Source organism: Tenrec ecaudatus, chromosome 1 (genome assembly GCF_050624435.1).
Source record: "Tenrec ecaudatus isolate mTenEca1 chromosome 1, mTenEca1.hap1, whole genome shotgun sequence".
Taxonomy (NCBI): domain Eukaryota; kingdom Metazoa; phylum Chordata; class Mammalia; order Afrosoricida; family Tenrecidae; genus Tenrec; species Tenrec ecaudatus.
Genome location: NC_134530.1, coordinates 78,280,994 through 78,299,456, shown reverse-complemented (window position 1 = coordinate 78,299,456; position 18,463 = coordinate 78,280,994). Strand labels below are relative to the sequence as shown.

The 18,463-nt window shown below is 44.6% G+C and overlaps 1 protein-coding gene and 1 pseudogene across 2 annotated transcripts in view; one reads left to right on the top strand and one right to left on the bottom strand.

Annotated features, from left to right (window-relative positions):
* Positions 1 to 18,463, bottom strand: part of SCP2 (sterol carrier protein 2) — a 107,594-nt gene that overhangs the window by 24,553 nt on the left and 64,578 nt on the right. Inside the window, exons 1-3 of one of the 2 annotated variants that reach the window (XM_075556210.1) lie at positions 16,907 to 17,065; positions 16,456 to 16,609; positions 3,220 to 3,322 (exon numbers count right to left, since the gene is read on the bottom strand). In XM_075556210.1, the coding sequence (XP_075412325.1) occupies positions 3,220 to 3,322; positions 16,456 to 16,609; positions 16,907 to 17,033 (384 nt within the window). In that variant the 5' untranslated portion in view covers positions 17,034 to 17,065. Of the gene's footprint in view, positions 1 to 3,219; positions 3,323 to 16,455; positions 16,610 to 16,906; positions 17,066 to 18,463 lie in introns of those variants that run through there. The other variant, XM_075556199.1, reaches the window with a different exon arrangement.
* On the top strand, positions 8,854 to 13,485 carry LOC142428986 (TLC domain-containing protein 4 pseudogene; annotated as a pseudogene).

Genomic DNA, 18,463 nt, shown 5'->3' with positions numbered 1-18,463 from the left:
TTTTAGAATCGTACTCCTTTGAATGATCTTAAGTAGGATCATTTTTCACTTCAGAAGAAAATTTCATCAAAATAGAGCAGAAAAAAAAAATAAAAATAGAGCAGAATACTTCTATAGATCAACTTAGTTATCCAGGGAGGCTGTAACAGCAATACAAACAGAAACTGACTTTCTCGAAGTCTAAGAGGCCTGAATTCTGCATGCCTGCTCAAGGCGAAGGCATTCTCTCTGTGGGCTCTGGAGGAAGGAAGGTCCTTATGAGCTTCTGCTTCTGGGCGAGCTTCAGGTGGCGCAGCACCTCTCTTCCCATCCCTGCTCACTTGCTGGCTTATTTAATCTCTTTGATAACTCAAAAGAGATGGAATCAAACACACCCTACACCAATCTTATCTCAGAAGGATCCCTGGTGGCAGACTGGGTTAAGTGATAGGCTGCTAACCAGAAGGTCAGCAGTTCGAATCCACCAGTTGCTCCATGGGAGAAAGATACACCTTTCTGTTTCTGTAGATTTACAACCTCAGAAACCTTTGGGAACAGTTCTATTCTGCCCTACAGTGTCACTATGAGCCAGAATTGGCCCAATCACACTGGGGCTTTGAGTTTAATCCTCTCTCACTAATAAAGACAACTCTTTCCCAAATGAGATTATAACCATAGGCAATGTTGTTATGGTTAGGGGCCATCTAGAAAGTGCTGACCTTTATCAACCCTCGGGACAACCGAACGAAACACTGCCCGGTCCTGCACCATCCTCACAATCGTTTCAATATCAGAGCCAATTATTGCACCACTGTGTCCATCTCCTGGAGAGCTGGCCGTCCACTTTACCAAGCATGATGCCCTTCTCCAGGGACTGGCCTCGTGGGACAATATGTCCAAAGTGTGTAAGATGAAGCCATGCCGTTGCTGCCTCTACAGAGCACTCTGGCTGTGCTTCTTCCTAGACAGCAGGTTTGTTTTGGCAGTGCATGGTACTTTCAATATTCGTCAGCCCCACCATTCAAATGGGCTTTCTTATTCAATGTCCAACTGTCACGTGCATATGAGGCCATGGAAAGTGCCACGGCTTGGTTCAGGTTCACCTGAGTCCTCAAAGTAGCACTCTTGTTTTGCGCTACTCTGAAAGAGTCCGTGTGCAGCAGCTACCCAATCAACACATCTTATGATCTGTGCGGACACTTCCGTGAGCACGGCTGTGGCTCTGTGACAAAATCCTTGACCACTCCAACTTTTGCTCCACTGCCATGAACTCACCCATCGGTCTAGTTGTGAGGACTTGGGTCTTGTTGACATTGAGCTGTCACCCACAGTGAAGGCTGCGGTCCTTGCTCCTCATAGGCAAGTCCTCCTCGTTACCAGCAAGCAAGATTGTGTCCTTTGCATATTGCAGGATCCTAATAAGCCTTCCTCCCGTCCTGATGCCACCTTCTTCTTCACAGAATCCACTCTGCTGATGAGTTGCTCAGCATACAGATTGACCAAGTGAGGTGAGAGGATCCAACCTGGACGCACAGTTCCTGATTTGAAACCACGCAGCATATTCCGTTGTTCTGTCCGCACAAACTGCCTCTTGATCCATGTACAAGGTTCACATGAGCACAATGAAGTGTTCTTGTATTCCCTTTCTTCTCGAGGTTACAGTTTATCATGGCCCGTACAGTGAAATGCCTTTGCATAGTCAATAAAACACAAGTCAACACCTTTCTGGTCTTCTCTGCTTTCAGTCAAAGACAGACTCCAGGAATTGATGGAATTGCAATGGAAAAGTTTCAACAAGCTGAAGAAGCACTGGAAGCCACATGAACTTCTGCCTTCAGCACCACTGGTTCCTGCTCATACACCACCTCCTAAAATGGTGAACCGTCAACTTGTTCTTTTTGGTACAGTGATTTTGCATATTCTTTCCATCTTCCTTGATGCTTTCTGCATAATTCAATCTTTTGCCCATAGAATCATTCAAGATTGTAATTAGAGGCTTGAAATTTTCCCTGAGTTCTTTCCATTTCAGATATGCTGAGCATATTCTTCCCTTTTGGTTTTCTACCTCTAGGTATTCACACATTTTGATAGACTATTTGGCTTTGTCTTCTCAAGGCGCCCTTGTGAGTTTTCTACTCAACTCTTTCACCTCATCCTTTCTCCCCATTGCTTTAGCTCCTCGACAATTAGAGCAAGTCTCAGGGTCTCTTCTGACACCCTTTGATCCTTTCTTTCTGCCCTGTCTTGTAAATGGCCTTTTGCTTTCTTCATGAATGATGGTTTCATGTCCTCTCACAACTCATCAGGTCTTCTGTCACTAGTATTCAATGTGTCAAATCTGTTCTTGAGATGGTCTCGAAATTCAGGTGGGACAGACTCCAGGTTGTATTTTGGCTTTCGTGGACTTGTTTTAATTTTCTTCAGTTTTATCCTGAACTGACCTATGAGCTGTTGATAGTCTGTTCCACAGTTGGCCCCTAGTCTGGTAGTAGCTGCTAGTACTGAGCTTGTCTATTATGTCTTACCACATGCAGCCAATTTTATTTCTGTGTTCCATCTGGGTAAGACCATGTGTATAGTCACCTTTTGTGTTATTAAAAAAGCGATTTGCTATGAGCCAGTCGTTGGCTTTGCAAAGTTCTATCATGCAATCTCGAGTTTCATTCCCATCACTGAGTCCACATTTTCCAGCTACTGTATTCCATTTGCACAGAGGTTATCATTTATAATTCATATTTTGGGGGAACATGCAATCAATAACACTTATTCATTTTGTCTATAACTGAGTATCTCCTTGACGAAGATTGAACAGAAAAGAGTGATAAAGTTTAGACTTCCTTCCCCTCCTCCACCTCAAAGAAAGATTTTAACAGCATCTTATTCCAAACTCCCCACCATCAAGTTGATTCTGACTTACAATGGCCTTAACGCACAGAGTACAACTGTCCAGGTGGGTTTCTGCTACTTTGCATCTGGGAAGGAATAGATAGCCTTGTCTCTCTACTGATTTTATGGTAGTTCTTTAAATACCATAAATCTAGAGATTTACACATTTCTATATTATACTCTACCTAAAACTACAAGTAAGCCTGAATAAGACACTCAGACATATAAAACACACTGCATCCAAGACAGCAAGATATAAATTTTCGAGTTACACCAACTTGACAAAACACCTGAAACTCGTGTCTGCTTCCTCCAGCCCCAGGTCCACTCCTTAGTACACCCCATAGATCTTACCTCTTCAAGCTTCTTCTCAATCTCTTTAAAGACAAGATCTGACTTAAAACCATCAGTTGCAGAGCCGGTCAAAGCAGCCTCGATGTTATGAGTTCTAAGAGAACTGGAGGGAAAAAAAAATCCATTTCAATCCATGGAATCACATTAGCACTAAAATTGGTAACACTTATATAACAGTCATTTTCAAAATTATGAACTGTGGTGCTGGCAAAGAATACTGAAACTGCTCAGACTGTCAAAAGAACATACAAATCTGCCTGGGAACAAGTATAGTCCAAGTTCTCCCAGAACGACAGAGGAGGGACACCTTACGAAGAGCAAGAGTGTAGCAGCACCCAGGAAGCGTCTGCTCCTTTATCAATCTGTCTCTTCCCTGTGACATGCTCTCCCCCACGCCCTCTTTCCTTCTTCGATAGACCTACTTCTCCTTTGCTTCTTCCAATAATTCCATAGCTACCTAGTCGAGTGCTTTCCATAAGCCACAGGCATGGTCAGAGGCACTGGGGCTTTAAGAGAGAATAAACCAGACCTAGGCCCTGCCCTCACATAGGTTTGATTCTTCCACCGGCGGGGAAAAGGAAGTAAAGAGACAGAATAACTGTAGGTTGCAGTGTGCAAATGGCTGCTATCTGGAGATTGGAGGCTGGAGTTCACCCAGAGATGCCTAGGAAGAAAGGTCTGGTGATCTACTTGTACAAACTCAGCCATTAAAAACCCTGTGAAGCACAACTATTGAAAAAGAAAGAAAGCCTGCTCCAAGGAGCCCAACTCTTCTTTGCCACACTTGCATTGACTTGGTGGCAGCTGCTATTTTGGTTGCTTTTTAAAAACATTTTTTCAAAGCAATTGGTAGGTAGGAAAGCCAAAGATTATGAACTGTGGTGCTGGCATAATTACTTATTTCAGAAGGGGCAGTAAAGGAAAGAACTCGTGGAACATTTGGAGAGCTAGGCAGGGACCAGAGGGTGCAAGTCCAGGTAGGCCATTTGGGAAGCTCATGAATTGCTTAAGCAGGGCAGGAAACCATTCGGTGTGTGTCAGTCTTCTCAGAACAGGTGCAGGATCAATGTGGGAAGGGCAAGAAGAGGGGTCTGAAGCTAGCAGGAGCCAGTGGGAGTACTCGAGGAAAGGCAGAGTGGTAGTCTGCACTAGAGTGGAAGCAGTCTGGCGGGGAGAAGTAAGCACATCCAAACAGATTTCAGAAACAAAATCCAACGGACTTCTGCTGGGGATGGCACTGAGCCAATGCAGACTTCCTAGCGAGCCTGTAGGACATGGCAGAACTGCCCCTGTGGGTTTCTGGGACTGCAAAACTTTACAGAATTAATTAGACAGCCTCATCTTTCTCCTGTGAAATGGCTGCTGGGTTCAAACTGCTGACCTTGGGGTTAACAGCTCAATGTATAACCCACTACACCATCAGAGCATCTGGCTGCTAGGGATAAGGAGGTACAAAGGGGATCGGAAAGTCCCTGGGTGACTCCACTAGTGGTGGAAAGTTTGGTAGTTCAGACTCACCCAGAGGCCCCTCAGAAACAGGCCTGGTGCTGTGCTTTTGAAAGGTGGCGGTGGTTAGGGGCTGTTAGCCTCTGCCCCACAGCTGCCCCACACACAACAGAACAAAACACCATGCTCACAACTGTTGCTATGTTTCAGTCCCTTGTTGTAGCATTGTGTCAACTCGTCTAGTTAAGGGTCTTTATCGCTGACCAAGCAAGACGTCCTTCTCCAGGGACTGGTCTCTTCTGATAACATGTCGGAAGTGTATGAGACAAAGGCTCACCATCCTCACTTCCAAGGAGCATTCTGGCTGGACTTTTTCCAAGACAGAGCTGTATGTTTTCTAGAGATCCATGGTCATTCAATACTGTTCGTCAACACAGCAATTCGCAACAGTGTGGAAATCCTCTGGGGAAGTTCTACTCTGCGCACACGAATGAGGATGTTGACGACAACCGACAACATGGAAAAGAAAGACCAGGATCATATAGATTTGGGACCTGAGTAACTTTGGGGGTGGTTGGGGGTGTACCATTTACAGAGGCAAGGAAGAATGTATTAGAAGGGCTGGGCGGTGGGGGGCAGGTCAGGGGGTGGGGCATGTATGTCAATGTTGTGTTTTAGGCATATGAAGTTTCAGATGTTGGTGAACTGACGAGGAGGCTATGAGTATCTGGGGCCCCAAGCAGAAGCCAGGCTGGGGAGAAAATGAGGTGATCATCAGCACAGTGGAAGTATTCCCATCTGTGACAACTAATAGGCTCTCCCTGAGGGAAGGACAGAGACGTCAAGGGAGCCCAGGGCAATGTCCTGCGTAGCCCTATTATTTCCAGACCTGGGACTGGAGGCAGAAAACCAGGACGGTATGGTGGCTAAGATGTAGGAGGGAGGTAAATACCCTGCCAAATGCTGCCCAAAGACCAGGTGACAAGAGAAAAGCGTCCACTGGATCTGGCCCAAAAGTACGGATGACCTTGACAGAAGCGGTTTCCAAGTGGTGGAAAGTGGCAGCTGGATTTCGGCAAGATTGATGAGCACCGCCCACTTGAGACACTTCTAGGGGAACAGTGAAACGGGGAGGTGACTGAACAAAATGTACTTATCAGAGAAGATCTGGCTGTACTTGAAAATAACATATTAGAGCCTATTTGCTAGACTGGCCCAGAACTAGGGCAAAGGGCTGGAGCCTTCAGAAGGTGATGACAGGTGATGGGTGGAGTGTGCCCTGGGGCAGGAGGAGGAGCGGAGGCCAGAGAGAGGATCAGATGTGAGCCATTCTAGAACTCTAGGTCTGGGGATTAAAGATGAGGGTGCTTGAGCCTAATGACTTCTATTTCTTCAACAAGTGCAATGCAGAGTCATCAGCTGAGGAGGGTGGAAGGCTGCTTCAAGAAGTCTGAAAAGCTGAAAAGTGTGGTTCATGTTAATGCTATTAGTATCACACATGAGGCACATGCCCTACATGCCAACCAGGCTGAATGTGCCCGGCCCTCCGGATATGGAAGACAGGCAGTCTCATGCTCCTAGGCCTTTGCTGCTGCTGCTTTGTGTACCCGGAACACCTCTGCTGTCTCTCAGCACGTGCCCCTTTAGGCTTCAGAACCGAGCCCAGGAGCCTGCTTTCTGAGCAATCTTTCCTCATCTCCCCAAGGGTGCCACTTTGTGTCACCGGTGACTGCACGTAATGCCTATTCAGTTATTGAACTTGGTGCACAGCATGAACGCTTCTTAGCAGCAAGGCTGGTGGGACTTTGCCCCACACACTTGGGCTAGCAGCAGGAGACCAGTGTCTTCAGAAAAGGAGGAAGGCTCGGGCCTCACACATAGCAATGATGTGATGGCGCGGGCCCAGGCAGGGACACGGTCTGTAGAACACGGGTCCCTCGGAGTCGGAGATGACGGGATGGCACCACCACCACCTGGGCGCTCATGACCGGAAACCTTTTCACTCTCTAGGTGTTAGCTTAGGCACAGCAGGCACCATTTATGTCTTTGTTAATGAGTGGAATTGACACTGCATTAGATACTTCTTTATCTAGAGCCTGCTTTCAATCTATGCCACTGAGAGCAAAGGTATCCACAGTAACCACCCCTCAGAAGTCTGAACGGGGGTCAAAATTAAATGACCACGAGGAGTTCTGCTCCACAAGGCCTCCATGCCCTCCTCCAGTCTTGGCACTCCATTAACTACGATACGACTGTAATGGATCCCAAGGCTTTTCAGTGTATAAGAACTCCTCTTGAAAAAAAAAAGAACTCCTCTTGATACTTTATGGGGCAGAAACTAGACAAGCTTCCAAAGGCCAAAGTTTATCTCTTTACTCTGCTTGTTTTGAAAAGCACATCAAGCTACCGATTAGCTAATCTCTTCATCCAGTTAAGAAAACAATCTCCTCATCCAGCTAAGATGTCCTGTTTACCAGTGTGTTCTGAGCAGGGCTCATTTTGGACCTTTCTTTCATATGCAGTCTGCTCCGAACAATATCCCAGTTTAAATAGACCCCAAAGACATGGTTCACACGACAGGACACTCATTACTATCTTTCTAGACAAAGTTCTCTTAGTAGAAAGCAAATTCTGGTTTGGTTTTGATTTTTAAATGTGGGAAGGCTTCGGAAATAAACCTAGTATGTGATGTGCTAAAAGAAACAACTATGGGTTGAATTGTGTCTCTCTCCTTTTCCCCAGTATGTAGAAGTCCAAACTTTTTCAGCTGGAAAAGGTGACCTTGTTGGGAAACAGGGTCGCTCGCTAAAGATGCTGTCAGCTCCGTTCAACATGAGGTTTTGTCTGCTCCCAGGCAGGGAAAGTGCAGGATGAACGGAGGGACAGCTCTTGCCATAGTAAGTTCCAGAAAGAATCATGAAGACAGGTAAGTCGGCTTGGAGGGGCCCACAGGCCAAGCAGGGACCCTGTGAGCTTCAAAGTAAAAGGAGCTGTGGTTGCTCTATGAAATAAATACTGGACTGTGAATTGCATGGTCAGTGGTTCAAATCCACCAGCCACTTCCTAGGAAAGAGCCGCGGCTATCCGGCAAGGGGAGTCTCTCATTTACGTCTCTCGGAACCGGCAGACACTTGTAGAGAAAAGAAATCCTAAATATTTAGCTTGACTCTTGTGGATTCTCCCCTTGATGAAAGCACAGTTAAGTTCACAGATGCACTGAGTTTACCTCTGAGACAGAATTTAACCCTGATGACGTCTAACCAACTAGACATATCATCCCAGAAGTATACTTAGATACGCGAGGGTTTCAAAACGTCGTGGAAAATGGATTTAAAACATAACAGAGTTTTTCCATGAATTTTTTGAAGCCCTAGTATATTCCCAAGGTTAAAAAAAATTTTAAGACGAGTTTCCCTAGGAAATCATGACTCTGCAGAGCATGGGTCAGCAAACAGCAGCCTGTGGGTGAAACCCAGATGACTTGTTTGTTCTGTGTGGCGAAATGTACATAACATTTTCTGTGCCAACATTTTATCACAAGTACAATTGCACCATGCTGTACAAATGCCACCACTATCTGATCAGATGTTCCCAAGCAATGACTCCTCTCCCAACCCACCCCCTCAGTGACTGCTAATGAACTTTGGTCTCCATACCACTGTCTATTCTAGATAGTCTATACAAGTGGGGTCGTACAGTATCTGTCCTCCTGAGACTACTGCCTCTTGCTTTGGAAAACAAAGCTTTACTGAAACAGAGCCACGTTCACTTCTTTGTCTTCTGCCTGAAGCTGCTTGGGTTCAACACAGCAAAATCGAGGGGTTTTGACAGGCCATGTGGCCCACAAACCCTGCTGCCTGGCCCTTGACAAAGTCTGCCAATCTCGCTCTAAGCATCAGTTCTCCATAGAGTTCGGAGGGGGAGAACATGCCCTAAAGTATTACAGCAGAATGGAAGTGGGAGGCATGGCTGGTCTTAAAAAGCATGCTGGGTATGCCTATCTTTTTCATAAGCTAAACTACAGAAACTTAAGCCACACCCCACCCCACAATCGTGATTGGACAAGGTAAGATGAGAACGTATTACCTTACATTCAGGGGCATTAAGCTTAAAATGGGAGAAAATCTGCCCCAGAGATTGTAAGAATGTTTTATTATTAAGGCCCTGTTTTCCCCATCCTTTGGAGCCATGCCTGTGGAAGCTGCTGCCAAGGACAATGGTGAGGGTATATGGGGAACCTCAGGTGGCCCTCAAAAGGCCCTTCTACGAAACAGTGACGGACGCAAAAGACGATAGCTATAGTCTATTTTCACCTCCCCCCAGCAAGTCCCTTCTCTCAGTCTGTCTCTCTGAGCAATTTTACACAAATCTACAGCTTCAAAGGTGCTCTGGTGGCACTGTGGGTTAAGCACTCAGCTGATAACCACAACTCGTGGTTCGAATCCACTAGCTGCTCCATGACAGTAAGCTGAGACTGGGTGCTCCCATACAGCCATGGCCTGGGAAACCCTATGGAGTGGTCCATTCTGTCCTGTAGGATTGCTGGGAGTCAGTGGGTTTGGGGGGCTTGGGGCTGTTTGCTTGCTTTTCCCTCTCTATAGCTTCAAATACACCTAGGTGCTGAGAACTCTGATTCCCAGACACTGAGGTCTAGATTTCCACCCTGGCTCTATCGCCTTCACTCCAGATCCACCTGACACTGAGCCATTTCCCTCTGCAGGATGCACAATGCCTGTTCTCCCACGAGCCTGTCCTGCTGTGGCATCAGAGTCTCTGTGACCTACCCAAACCAAGAAAACCAGACTCGCTGTCCTTCAGTCAATTCCGACTCATAACAACTCCACAAGGCCGAGGCAACTGCCCCTGTTGGGTGCTGAGACTGCAAATCTGTATGGTAGGAAAAAGTCTTATCTGCCTCCCGAGAAGCAGCTGGTGGGCTGGAACCAATGACCTTGTGGTTAGCAGAACAAGACATACCCTACTACACCCTCAGGACTCCTTATTAATCCAACTCCTCCCCTTTCAACTGCAATCGACACTGTTTTTTATTCTTGAGGGGTTTGGGTTTTGTTTTGGCTTCTTATTGCGAATTAGGTGAGGGTTTATCTGTTGATCTAGCAAACCAGTTTCTCATTCAAAATTCATTCACATTCTGTTTCCATTGGTCACAGCATTTAAATGTGACTTCTCTTGCCATTTCTGGGGTGTTCTCATGGAGCAGTGGTTACGTGCTTAGCTGTTATCCAAAAAGTCAGAAGTTCAAACCCACTGGCTGATCCATGAGAGAAAGATATAACAGTCTGCTTTTGTACAGATTCACATCCTGGGGAATGTTCTACCCTGTGCTATCTATCATGCCACAGTGCGTCGTAATGGACTTGATGGCAAATGAATTTGGTGTTCTGGTTTTGTTGCCACACTGAATATCTCTTACCTGCACTTCTGCAGTGGCCTCCTAAGGATTCCTGGCCTTTGGTGTCACCACTATCCAGAGAAAACAATACAGACTGGTCCTCCTGATGTGTAACATAGTCACCTGGTCTTCTGCCAAAACTCCATGTTCTTGGACACAGCACCTGGAGTGTCTCATAGCATGATCCAAACTAGCATGTGATACAATTAGAGAAGTAGCTCCTGTCACCTACACAGTACTGGCTCTGTCCCTCTACCCCACAGAAAACCTCCGTGAAGTTTCAAATGTCCATGCCTGTGGATAGACCTGGAATGCCCTCCCTGCCCTTTTATACGACTACAGAATCCTAGCTCAGATTCACCTTCTTCAGGATCAGGGATCAGGCAGCATCAGAACAAAAATCAGATCACTGTGAATGAGGGGGAGTGCAGAGTGGAGACCCAAAGCCCATCTGTAGGCAATTGGACATCCCCTTACAGAAGGGTCGCGGGGAGGAGACGAGCCAGTCAGGGTGCAGTATAGCAATGATGAAATATACAACTTTCCTCTAGTTCCTAAATGCATCCTCCTCCCACACCACTATCATGATCCCAATTCTACCCTATAAATCTGGCTAGACCAGAGGATGTACACTGATATAAATAGGAACTGAAAACACAGGGAATCCAAGGCGGATGATCCCTTCAGGACCAGTGGTCAGAGTGGTAATACTGGGAGGGTGGAGGGAGGGTGGGGTAGAAAGGGGGAAATGATTACAAGGATCTACATATAACCTCCTCCCTGGCGGATGGACAACAGAACAGTGGGTGAAGGGAGACATCGGACAGTGTAAGATATGACAAAATAATAATTTATACATTATCAAGGGTTAATGAGGGAAGGGGGAGCGGGGAGGGAAGGGAAAAATGAGGAGCTGATGCCAGGGGCTTAAGTGGAGAGCAAATGTTTTGAGAATGATGAGGGCAATGAATGTACAAATGTGCTTTACACAATTGATGTATGCATGGATTGTGGTAAGAGTTGCATGAGCCCCTAATAAAATGATTTTTTTTTAATTTACCTTCTTCATAAGTATTGCTCCCCGGGGATTTCACAGCATCAGGGAGAAAGTATGTCTGTTTTCCCTGCACCTCAGAAACTCACATATAGGAGACCTCAGCCCGAGACACTGGTTCATTCCCTACCGGAGCAGACCTGGTCGTGTGCAATGATATCAGAAAATGACTGTTGAAAGCAAAACAACCAAAACATTTTAAGACGGTATTTGTACCATCAGTGTTAGAATTCTTTTGACTTTGGAGCAAGTGATGCTCTATCACTGCAGCCATCAATAATATCTGCAATAATATTTCAAGTTAGTGTCTTATCAGTTATTAATGGATCTGATGGACATTTTCCCAGGGCTTCTGACTTTTCAGGAATAGCAACCTTGGCTTAATGTGAACTTTTTTTTTTTTCTTCCAATGACTTAGTTTCTTGAAAATAAAAAGACCAAAAGAATCCCACATTTTAAATAGAATCTGTTGTCAAAAATTCATAGCCTTCGAGTCTGAGCAAACTGTAGAGCTACACTAATATGCTACTGATCAAATTCTGAGGTTGTAAATCTTTATGGGAGTAGATAGCCTCATCGTTCTCTGGAGAGGTGGCTGGTGCTGGTGCATTTGAACCACCGACCTTGGGGTCAGCTATCTCATGCTAACCAGAGAGCACCATGCATATGAACTAGACGGAATTCCAGAGGGCAGCACAAGCAGAGAATCAGATGTAAGAAACATAAGATTCATTACTTTTTTTTTTCATTTGATTGAACTGAATTATTTAGTCACAGCAATAAAAGGGCTAGAAGAATTCTACTTCTTCAATAGAAGCTGTTGTGTTATTTATTATCGGAGATCTCAGGGCAGGACAAAGTCAGTCACCGTCTGAGGCCTCATGGATTTCATATAGTGAAGGGAATAAACACAAGCTGGGTATATTACAACCAAACCAGACCTGGACAGCGGCCTAAGAGGGCAGGGTGCTGTGATATTTAAGGGGAGCTAGTACCTGGGATGGGCCCTAAACATAAGAATGTTTACAACAGAAACGACATTACCAGCCGAGAAAGAGGAGGGAGAGGATAGAAAGGGAAAAGGCCCGGGTGGACTCAAATGAATTCTAAGAAAGGTGAACACATGGATTTTAAATCATCAAGAATTCCGGGGGCTGCATGAGGGAGCCAATTAGTGGTAAAAGCTACAGCATGGTTAGAAATAACTAGAGCTGAAAAATAATGACCAGGACATTCAATTTCATAATCACACTACTGGCAGCTTTACCTGACCTCCATGATGAGGTAGAAAGCTAAAATGTACACAGAATTGCAGCACAGAAAATCAGGTGAAGCAATAAAACCGGTTCATCATGAAAAGGGATGATTAAGGCACAAAGGAAAAGGGGGTGGGGTGATGGGGGAGGGGTGGGTGGGGTGGGATTGGGGGTGGGTGGTGGTGGTGGTGGTGTGTGTGTGAGAGATTTTTAAAGAAAAAAGACCTGAACATGGGGGTGGGAAACATTGAAAAGAGATTATTTGGGCTCTCTAACCCTCTCACTCTCTCCTGCCCTCTTGTCCCCCACCTCCATGTGGACCACCAAGAGGAGCTGAGGTTGAAGAAATATAGATGCCATCACTAAACTATGCATTGTTTTTACCAGCTTTGTCGTCTTTCAGCTTCTTTTCTACTTTCTCAGTTCATGGTTTTCAGCAAACGTTTCTCCAGCTTTTATGAGGCTCAGCTATGCAAAGAAGATCGAATGGAACTCAAGGGTAGTGTCTACATGCCATTCTTTAGTGGTTGGAATCGTTGGCCTGTATATATTGATTTTTGATGAACCTTCTCGAAATGATCCCCTTTGGGGTGATTCATCACTTGTGAATGTGAATATTTCTATTGCTTTAGGCTACTTCATTTCTGATTTGTTGCTTATTATTTTGGAGAGTGAATGGTGACAAAATATTTGTCATCCATCTTTGGAGAGTGCTGTACGCATACTACTTTATCCTGACGTGTGGATATGTACATTGGAAACATTTGCCTGCTGGCAGAGCTCTCCAGCCTGTTTGTGAACCAGCGGTGGTTCTTTGAAGCTCGGAAGTATCCGAAGTTTTCCAAAGCTAATGGCATCAATGGAATACTCATGACACAGGTGTTTTTCATCGTCAAGATTGCTGTGATACCTCCTTTCTACTTCTTCATACATTCGGTGTGCGGAACAAAACCTTACATCCTGGATCTCTTCCTATGCTGTCTTAGATGTAATGAATGTTTTGTGGATGATCAAAATCACGAAGGGATGCATCAGTTGTCTCCTCCATCCAACAAGAAAAGGCCAAGAATCATCCTCAAAATGGAAAAACTGACTAAAAGTGGGAGATAGGGAAGCAAACTTCATTCCAACCTGGCATTTATATCTGCTGATAGGATGAAATCTTGGCATGTTCCTGTGTTACTTTATTAATTATAAGTGTTATCCAGAGTTTCAGCATGAATCTTTTTTTAACTCTACAAAGTAAAACTAAAATTCAGTTTTTATTCCAAGATTTCCTTTCTGCTTTTTCTTCTGCATTCTAAGGTTTAAATGAAAATTTACAAATATAGTGGTGAATCTTTTCAGAAACCTGTTAATCTGCATTGGTGTTTTTCTCTATACTAATAAAGTACACCGGTTTTACATCATTAATTCTGTTACAAGAATAGAAAACCGCTTTTAAAATTTATTAATAGTTCTCAGCATTTTGTTGCTCTGTACGCCTTTCTTTCCATGATTGTCAAAACCTGTATAAAGCTTGCTTTGTACATTGTTGAAATGTAGTTTTCTTAGACTCTCACCAGTGAAGGAGTATAGTGCGTTATGAATGGTCCAGTGAGCCGTGAAGTAGGACCTGGGAACCCACCAGGCACTCACTCCATGGAGAAAGCCGAGACTGGCTCCTCGCGTGAAGACAGCCAGCCTCGGATCGCCAAGGCGCAGGTCTACTCTGTCGTCTCATGCTGTGAGTCTGAACTGTCCGGACGGCAGTCATTTCTTTTGGTTGTTTCTCAGAATTGATGTAATTTTCATTTCATGTAAAGAATCTATTAATGATGAAGTGTTTTACTTATTTGGGGAGTGTTTAATTTGCATAGTCTGATTTGTTCGTTGTGGAAAATACTTGCTTCCCTCCCCCCCGGCCCCGACATCCATTCCTTATTTCTGTTTTAGGCATTGTGTCAAGTTACTGCCTTTTAATTTTATAGTAAGGCTTAGGAAGAGGCCTATAAATCTCCCTCTGAGGTGAATGAGTTCTCAAATGCATGCTGATAATATCACTCTTTAGGCCAACAGGAGCGTCATAAAGGAAAGCACTTTAACATTGCTGTTCCTATCTACCTCCCTGGCACTTTTTTCTATGAAAAATAAATTCCACTCTCTCTGCTCACCCCCTGGGAGACATTGCCGCTGACAAGATACATGGAAATATGTTAAGTGCCCTGAGCTGGAGAAGCCAGCTACCCTGATGCAACCAGACCGCTGAAGCCAGAGAAGCCACGTGGAGACCCCTGCCAGAGCTGAGAAGCTTACAGCGCCTCTGGATCCAAAGATTTTCTACCCACTGGCCTGTGATCATCATGCATTCAGTGTCATTGCATGTGCTTCGAGTCTGAAGAGGACTTTATAGATTGGTATCAGACAGATGGGCTAATATTGAGCTTAAGTGCTTGGACTGGACTGGGCTGGGATGTTTTCTCAATTTTCAACTGCTCTTGTATATAAACCTCTTTCTTATTCACAAAAAAAAAGAAAGAAAAATAAATTTCAGTCAATCTTCGTTTTTTGCAGCTTCCGTATTTGTGAATTTCCCTACTTGCTAAAATGTATTTATAACCCACAAATCAGACTCCCTGGATCGAGCAAGCGGTGCTATCTGAAATGGAGATTCCAGCCCCTTCAAAGGTGCCTCTAAAGAAAGGTCACCTGTCTGTGACTGTAAATGGCTGGTGACTCTTTTTTGGTTTGTCTTCTTTTTGTTTGTCCGTGTGCTTGCTGTTGCTTTAGTTTGTTCGGCTCAGTAGAATCGTATATTTAGCTACTACTGCCTTTATTTATTTTTCTCTAATATTTGACTACAATTATTGTTCTTGCCTGAGGAAAAATAATTAATTCAACAGTGGCGACAGTGGCAAATACTTGAATTTAACTGAACCCAAACCCAAAGATCTAATCCATTCAGTTTTTGCCTTTAGAAGAAATGTTTAACTTTCTTGCATTGTTCTCAAGTATTATGGTCAGGAAGGGAAGCTGGCGGAATATAACCAAGACTTTTTATTTGATTTGATTTCCTAAGACAGAGCTTAGAAAAATAAAGTTTTAGGACCCTTAAAGAAAACAATTGAGATCTCAATCAATAACTAAATGATAAAATGTGATTGTCATATATAGGTATACTGCTTTTTGCAAGAGTTAAAATAATATGAAATATAGTCTTCTGGTTTTGAAGTTAACTAATATGATATCAATAATTTGCTACTAAATTTAGTGCCTTTAACATCAGGCACTTTAATGTGTACTGGTTGGTTAAAGGGATAGGAAAGTAAGTGATTTTATCTTGTTCTTTTGCAAAGAAAAAATGGCTTTTTAAAAGGAAACCTTCTATATTATAAGTCTATTTTAGAAATTCATTCCTTTAGAACGAAATAAATCTTGAAATTAAAAAAAAAGAAGGAAAAGCGAGACTATTTGGAATGAAGTTACAAAAAGTGGCTGGAGGCAATGTGTGAAGAGGAGACCTGGGTCTTAGAAAGGAAGGGGGGGGTCTGTCTTTGCCCCCTGTGGGAAAGAGAAACTTCAGGGTCTCAGAGTTGGGCCAGAAAGGCTGAGTGCGATCCTGAGATGGCTAGGGAAGAAGAGACAAATAGAAAGGGCTTTCTCACCAGGGAGGGCTTAGCTGGATTCTGAAACGTAAATGTATCAAGCTGCAATCACCACATTCAATCGATGATTTTCAAACCTCTTTCCTTTGGGAAGCTCAGGAATCTAGTGACCGTGAAAGCTGCCTGTAAGCAAGAATGACCAACCACCTGGCCAAATTAGTCAGGGGCAAGGCTGGGACAAGGACCCAACGCCCTCTTTATGCTGCCTCCTTTTTGATCGCAAATGACCGAAAGCTAAAGCTGCAACTTCTCTGGTTAAGTTTAAAAGCTAGTGGACAGCTTGAAAGTTTAAGAGAATGTAATGAGATGCCTAACTCTTGGCAGTACTGAGACAAAAAACTAGTGACATTTTACATGCAAAAGGTCTTCAATGGGAAAAACCATAAAGATTAATTGCCAGACCAAACCCAGAGCGCCACTTACCTGACAGCTTCGGGAAAACCCATCCTGTACAGTGTTACGACGACGGCTCCTCCAAGGCCTAAATTGTGCTGCAGCGCAACCTTTGCACCAGGCACTTGCCTTTTTCCGGCTTCCCCTCTCAGCTGCCAGCAGAGTTCGGCACACTGAGCCAGGCCTGAGAAGTCGAATGCAGAACAGTCAGATGCACGGGTAGAGACAGCTCCAACCAGTGTTCCCAAGCCTGTACAGGCGAACGTTTAATTATGACTGTAGCCGGGCCCCTTTTGTTTTAATAACGTTTCTTAAAAGCACTAAGAGTTTTTCAACCAATTCCCCATTAAAGACAAAACTGAAAATCCAACTATCCCCAACTAATCGCTCTTTACAAAACCAAACAAACTCCCGGGCGGCCAGTGTGGAGTCAGTTCTGAATCTTATTGTTGGCAATCCTGTCCGGTAGGGTGGGGCTCACCCTCGTGCTTCTTCCTCTGGTTCTTCCAAAGCAGAGCAGAAAACCTCGTTTTCCTCTGGAAGAGCCCCTGATAAAGTCTAACTGTTGACCTTGTGGCTGCCTTAAGCTCCCTGAAGCCTTTAAACATACACCTCCTTATGCACTTGTTGATAGAGAAAACCACAGTTCTCTGCGGCTGTCCTGATTAGATCAGAGCAATGCTACAGACACAGAACAAAACACTGGCCAGGCCTGAGTGAGCCTCACAATTGCTCTTATGCTGGGACCATTCTTGCAGCCACTGTGCCAGTTCATTTTGTCAAGGGTCTGTGCCAATGTTGCTGCCCCTCGACTTTACCAAGCATGATATCCTGCTCCAGGGACTGGTCTCTCCTGACACGTCCTTACCTCTGCGGAGTATTCCGGCTGTACTTCTTCAGAGGCAGATTTGTTGGTTCCTTTGGCAACCCGTGTGGTTTCAATAATCTTTGCCAGCAAAATAATTCAAATGCAGTGAATCTTCTTCAGTCTTCCTTATTCAATGTCCAACTTGCAGATGCATATGAGATGACTGAAAATACCAAGGCTTGGGTCAGGGTCACCGTACACCTTCTTCCGACTCTACAGATGTCTTGTGCAATAGATTTGCCCAATGCAATGCGTCTTTTGATCTTTCTTGACTGCTACTTCCTTAAGCAAGACAACTGCAGTCCAAGCAAGACAACTGCAGTCTTCTCCATTTATCATGATGTTACTTTACCTATTGGTCAGTTGTGAGGATTGGGGTCTTCTTTACAATGAATTGTAAATCCATAATTCAGGCTACAATCCTTGATCTTCATCAGCAAGTGCTTCAAGTCCTCGTTTTCAGCAAGCAAAGTGTGTCATCTGCACATCACAGGTTGTTAATAAGCTTTCCTCTAATCCTGATGCAGCATTCTTCTTCATAGAATCCAGCTTCTCTGATGATTTGCTCAGCATACAGACTGAATAACTATGGTGAGAGGATACAACCCTGATGGCAAACCTTTCTTGATCTTAAACCATGTAAAGGCGAAACTGAGGAACAGGGAGGAAGACGGACATGACAGGACAAGGGAGAGCAGAAACAGAAATAGCTTTATTGGGGGGGAGCTCCCGGATGAGGTTCCCTGACCTAGGCCAACAAGGTCAGGGAAGTCTTGCTCAGCATCTGGGGGCGAGGACTATAAAGGGGTGGTGAGGAATCTAGGGTAATTAGCATATGAGGCTTAGAAACCAGGAGAATTGCTGGTGAACTCCGTGCTGCTTTCTTTGAGCCAATAACATCTGGTTTCACTGGTTATCTTATCTGGGGGCTGCTGCTGACCTTGGGGATGTGCAGGGAAGCTCCTGCAGGGCTGGACCTGCTTCCGCTTAGTCCAAACGGGGGCTGCCTAGTTCAGACCCGACCCAAACAGTATTCCCTTGTTCTGTTTGTACAACTGTCTCTTGAGCCACATACAGGTTAGGCAGGACCATAATGCAGTGTTCTAGAATTCCCATTCTTAAGACTGTCCAGAGGTTTTTTGTATGTGATCCTTACAGTTGAATGCTTTG